Genomic DNA, 6,331 nt, shown 5'->3' with positions numbered 1-6,331 from the left:
CTGGTGAACCTGCATAAGGGTCATGGGCACCCAAGGTTCATTGATGCACGTACAGAACGAAGGAAAGCCCTTGTGGTCCAATAACACAGAAGAGCTACTGTAACTCAAATTGCTGTTTGCTGCGTATGGGGCTGCATAGCCACTGGCCAGTCAGAGTGGGGATGTTAGCATCAGAATTGCACCATGGAGTAATGGAAGAATGTTGCCTGGTCTGATTAATAACATATTCTTTTAGATCTGGTAGATGGATGGGTGTGCATGCATCATTTACCTGGAGAAGAGATAGAAGCAAAATGCACTATGGGAAGAAGGCAGGTTGGCAGAGCCAATGTTATATTCTGGGCAATGTTCTGCTGGGAAACCTTGAGCCCTGGCATTCATGTGGATGTTACTTTGACAAGTACCTCCTACCTGCAGATTGTTGCAGACCACGTACACCCCTTCAAGGCAATGGTGTTCTAAGATGGCAGTGACCTGCACCCTGCCACACTGCAAAATAGTTCAGGAATGGTTTTAGGACAAGGGTGTCACTACATAATGCAGTACTTCCCCTTGGTGCCCCTCCTAATTGAAATCTAAGCCTGAGTCTCCCTTCACAAGCTGCAGCAGCAGGCTGTCAGTTCCCACTTGCCTGATGGACCCTCCAGACCGGCGGCAGTGCACAAAGGTGTGCGACCAAATGGGTCATTGAGCTGGAAGACTTCATAGAGAGCAGCTCAGGGTAGAGACAGGAAGAGAATGCTCAGCTGCACAGAGTGTGGGGGAAATGAGACATCCAGGCAGCTGCTGGTAAGTGTAAGTCAGTGTGTGTGGTTCCGTTTGTCGGTGGGGGGGGAGTCAGTCTGTGTGTGTGGGGTGGGGGGTTTCAGTCTCTGTGTGTGTATGGGTCAGTCTGTGTGTGGGGGGTGAGTCTGTGTGTTTGTATGGGTCAGTCTGTGTGTTTATGGGTCAGTCTGTGTGTGTGTATGAGTCAGTCTGTGTGTGTGTGGCGGCATAGTCTGTGTGTCGGGGGGGCAGTCTATATGTGTATGGGCAGGGCCGGCCTTAGGCATTTAGACGCCCTGTGCGAAAAATCTTCTCAGCGCCCCCCGTCATCCATGTATGCTGTTATGTTTGTGTTGTCTGTGTATGTAATAGTACGTGTGATGACTGTGTGTGATATGTATGCTATGTGTGATATTTGTAATGGGTATATTAACAGTGTGTGATATGCGTGTATTGGTTGTATGTGACACACACACACACACAGAGTCAGACGGCCATACACACACAGGAAGACATCCACACACGCACAAGCAGACAGTCATACACACACACACAGGCAGACAGTCATACACACACACACACACACACACACGCAGACAGTCATACACACAGACACACACAGACACACAGTCATACACACAGAGGCAGACAGTCATACACACAGAGGCAGACAGTCATACACACAGAGGCAGTCATACACACAGAGGCAGTCATACACAGTCACACACACAGAGGCAGACAGTAATACACACAGACAAACACACAGAGGCATACAGTAATACACACAGACACACAGTGGCAGACAGTAATACACACAGACACACAGTGGCAGACAGTCATACACACACACACACACACAGACAGTAACACACACACACACACACACAGAGGCAGACAGTAATACACACAGGCAGAGAGTCACACTCACATGACAATCACACAGTTACCTGTGGAGTTAATTGTGGAGGCAGTGCAGCTCCTGGTGACTGGTGGGGAAGCAGGGACTCCTTCCTGCTTCCCCTGCAGCAGTTTTCCGGCGCTTTTAGCTCCGCCCCCGCCGCACGGTAAGCTCCGCCCCCGCTGCAAATTTAAAAAAAAAAAAAAATTTTTTTTTTTTTTTTTAAAATCGGCTGTGCGGCCGCACGGCGCCCCCTGCTACATGGCGCCCTGTGCGGCCGCACAGCTCGCACACCCCTAAGGCCGGCCCTGTGTATGGGTCAGTCTGTGTGGGGGGGCAGTGTGTGTGTGTTTGCGTCAGTCTATGTGTGTGGGGGGGTCAGTCTGTGTGTGTCTTGGGGGGTCAGTCTGTGTGTGGGGGGGGGTTAGTCTGTGTGTATGGATCAGTCTGTGTGTATATTGGTCAGTCTGTGTGTAGGGGGGCAGTCTGTGTGTGTATGGGTCAGTCTGTGTAGGGGCAGTGTGTGTTTGTATGGGTCAGTCTGTGTGTGGGGGGGCAGTCTGTGTGTGTGTGTATGGGTCAGTGTGTGTGTGTGGGTGTATGGGTCAGTCTGTGTGGGGGGAGGGGGAATCAGTCTTTGTATGGGTCAGTCTGTGTAAGTACAACAAGGAAAAGAAAGGCTGCGCCAAAGGGAAATAAAATGTATTTTTATGTGAAAAATAAAAATGAATCAATATAAAAAAATATAAAAAATAAGTTCCAATAAATATCAGAAGGTAAATTGGTATAGTCACTGATTCCGCTGGTAGAGTATCTTCTCTGTTTATAGTAGTTCAAATCGTCTCGTGATATGGAAGACACAGGAAGAGAGGACCAATCGTGCGGAGTGTATAAAGTAAATATTACTTAAAATAAAATATATGTATTACACTCACATTTGGATGAGCTATGGCCAGCTCAGGCATAATAGGCATACAGCGGAATAATCCCTGCTTATAGGATATGTCGATGCTTGTCCTCCAGGGGGTAATGATGTCCAATTCTCAGGAGAAGAGGGAGATAAAAACAGCAAATAGTGCTCTCTGATAATATGATGTGACAGTAGATAAAATAGAATAAAATATACTCACAAATAGAGTGCAGACCACACTGCACTCGGGAAGTAGCGTTGGTGGTTTAATCCCCACCTCAGGATAAATTAAGTAAAATGCCAGGGAAAAATAAAAATAGTGTGTAAAAAGATAGTGGCACAAATATATAGCCAAAAATCATTAATTATATAAATTACACAATATTTTACATTTATAAAATAAATGATTTTTGGCTATATATTTGTGCCACTATCTTTTACACACTATTTTTATTTTTCCCTGGCATTTTACTCAATTTATCCTGAGGTGGGGATTATACCACCAACGCTACTTCCAGAGTGCAGTGTGGTCTGCACTCTATTTGTGAGTATATTTTATTCTATTTTATCTACTGTCACATCATATTATCAGAGAGCACTATTTGCTGTTTTTATCTCCCTCTTCTCCTGAGAATTGGACATCATTACCCCCTGGAGGACAAGCATCGACAAATCCTATAAGCGGGGATTATTCCGCTGTATGCCTATTATACCTGAGCTGGCCACAGCTCATCCAAATGTGAGTGTAATACATATATTTTATTTTATGTAATATTTACTTTATACACTCCGCACGATTGGTCCTCTCTTCTTGTGTCTTCCATATCACGAGACGATTTGAACTACTATAAATAGAGAAGATACTCTACCAGCGGAATCAGTGACTATACCAATTTACCTTCTGATATTTATTGGAACTTATTTTTTATATTTTTTTATATTGATTCATTTTTATTTTTCACATAAAAATATCTTTTATTTCCCTTTGGCGCAGCCTTTCTTTTCCTTGTTGTACATTTCTCATATAGAGGGTTAGAGGGTTACCCTCTGTAAGATTGCTGCCAATCCACTGTATTATTTGCGCTAACCTACCCTTTTTACTCAGTCTGTGTAAGTGCTTGAGCTCAAAGAGAGATACCTCTAATCCCGTGACCTCCCCTGTACCTGATGGTTAAGCAGCCTTCTCAGCCACCACGGATCTGATTGTGCCACCCCTCCCTGCAAAGTAAGATGAGGGAAAGGGGAATATACTTTTTTTTTTTTTTTTAAACAATTATTAAAGTTAAAATTGGAAAGCCCTTTCCTATGCCACGCTCTAAACCCCCTGAACAAAGTACACACTCACAGACAGTGAAACCCCCACTTACAGTACATTCCCACCAACACAGAGTACACCTTTGCATACACACATAGTGCACCACTCACTCACTTCATCCCACACATCATCTCTTCACTCACATACACACTTCATCTCCACATACATTCACCCCCCCCACACACATACATACTTAACCCCATTACACACCTAATCTATATATATGTATACACACATATATATACACACATATATACATACTCTAGGCCCTCTCAGCACACACACACAATCTCAAAAGCTCCTATACATGAGCACATGCTCAAACTACAGCCTCTAGTTACACTAATGCCTCGTTTCCACTGAGCGGATCGGTTCGGGTCGGTACATTTTGGAAGGTTTTGAATGGTCCGGCCTATTCCAGCGAGCGTTTCCACTGCAAGTTGGAACGCCTGGAGGCTTGCGTGGTTTACGCCAAATGCGTGTGACGACACACTTGGTCGACAACATACGTGACGCTACAAATAACAATAATGGAGGTCATCCAGCAGCTCGTCTTTGCTCTATTTGGCTTTTGGTTCTTTGAAATCAAAGTACATGCCGCACTTTATGAGAGAAGGTTGCGAGCGGCGAAGAGAAACACAGCAGAAAAGAGAAGAAAACTTATGGCTTGGGTCTTGAGCCGGGAGGAGAAGTACACCTTTGTGCGGCAAAGACAAAGACGGCAGCGCTATAGGGTAAGCAACTTTATGCCATTTGTCATGTAGTTCTACACGTATTAAAAATTAAAAATAATACTGAATATGTTAAAAATCGAATACAAGATGGGAAGGAAATACATTATGTATTTAACAACATCATGTTGCACACATTTGTAAAAATCAAGAATTACACCTTATACATAAATACTCCTTATGTTATTTTTGTTGATCGCTTTTATACATGATGCTATTAATAGTGATATAGTAACATCTGTCCTTTTTTGTTTGTTTATTTTTTTAGACGCTTCTCCTTTTGTCAAAACAGCGCCGCCGACCAGTCATTTGGGCTCTCCGCCGCGCCAATGAGTGGTGGGATGTGACCGTCCCTGGATTCACACACACACAGTGGGTGCACAATTTCAGAATGTCGGAGGAAACATTTTTATACCTTTGTGCAAAGCTAGGTCCAGCGATGGAGAAGCAAACCACCAACTTCAGAGCTTGTGTGCCTGTGAGGAAAAGAGTTGCCATTGCACTGTGGAAGCTGGCTACCAACAGTGAATACAGAAGTATAGGTCATCTTTTTGGTGTCAGTAAATCATCAGTGTGCCGGTGTGTGCAGGACTTTTGTAAAGCTGTATGCACATTGCTAGCTCCTGAAATTATTCATTTTCCGGACTGGCAAAAGCTTAAAGACATGGCTGACTACTTTGAGAACAGGTGGGGCCTTCCACAGTGTGTTGGTGCTATTGATGGGTCACACATACCAATAATAGCACCACAAGAATACCACACTGACTACTTCAACAGAAAAGGGTGGCATTCCATCATCCTCCAAGGAGTAGTGGATGGAAAAGGACTATTCTGGAGTGTGAACGTAGGAAAGCCTGGGAGCTTGCACGATGCTCGGGTTCTACGACTGTCCACATTTTGGGATTGGGTTGGCCAGGGAGGCCTGTATCCTGTTTGCACTAAGAACATTGGGGGGGTGAATGTTGGCTATTATGTGCTCGGGGACTCTGCCTACCCTTTACAAAATTGGCTCCTGAAACCATTTCCTGACAATGGCCGCCTGACACTAGAACAACAAACCTACAACAAGAAAACATCCAGGGCTCGTGTAGTAGTTGAAAATGCATTCGGAAGACTTAAGGGTAGGTGGCGTTGTCTTATGAAGAGGAATGACAGTGACATTGCACTTGTCAAATCCATGGTGCTTACTTGCTGTGCTCTTCACAATCTTTGTGAAAGACATGGAGAAGACTTCCACCAGGATTGGAATACGTCTGCAGAAGAGCCAGGACGGGTAATTACACTGGATAGCGAAGAAGAGTGCAGTGAAATACGTCAGGCTCTCATGCGGCACCTCAACCTTTAATTTCTTACCCTGGTTTTATTAACGTTTTATTACAGTTTTATTACATTTTAGAAATTTTTAATAAAGTTTTAAATTTAATCAGACACACACAAAAAGTCTCTCCTGTTTTTTATTCTAATAAAAAAATGATCTTTCAAAATATACTCACAAGTACAGAGTAAAAAAATATATTTACAAATAAACATTATTTACAAAAAGCAAAAATAAATGTAATTATCAAAAAAATAAAATAAAGAAGTGTACAGGTCATGTGCTAGTGGAAACGAACTACTGCCTGGGCGGTGACCTGGGATCACGACTGCCTCCCAGCACTTGAACAAGCTGCCCAAGGACACCAAGGAAGGCCTGGTTGAAGTTAGCCAACTGC

General features: G+C 43.8%; 1 protein-coding gene across 1 annotated transcript; it reads left to right on the top strand.

Annotated features, from left to right (window-relative positions):
* The first annotated feature begins 5,010 nt into the window (after nt 1-5,010).
* LOC134574763 (uncharacterized) lies at nt 5,011-5,964 on the top strand. The gene has a single exon (XM_063433852.1). The coding sequence runs from the start codon at nt 5,011-5,013 to the stop codon at nt 5,962-5,964; it is 954 nt and encodes a 317-aa protein (XP_063289922.1).
* The last annotated feature ends 367 nt before the right edge of the window (nt 5,965-6,331 follow it).

This window comes from Pelobates fuscus, chromosome 10 (genome assembly GCF_036172605.1).
Source record: "Pelobates fuscus isolate aPelFus1 chromosome 10, aPelFus1.pri, whole genome shotgun sequence".
Lineage (NCBI taxonomy): Eukaryota > Metazoa > Chordata > Amphibia > Anura > Pelobatidae > Pelobates > Pelobates fuscus.
This window is presented reverse-complemented; position numbering and strand designations above follow the sequence as displayed.

Coding starts and splice junctions, on each gene's coding strand:
- LOC134574763 (XM_063433852.1), top strand. CDS start 5,011: ATGTCGGAGGAAACATTTTTATACCTTTGTGCAAAGCTAGGTCCAGCG.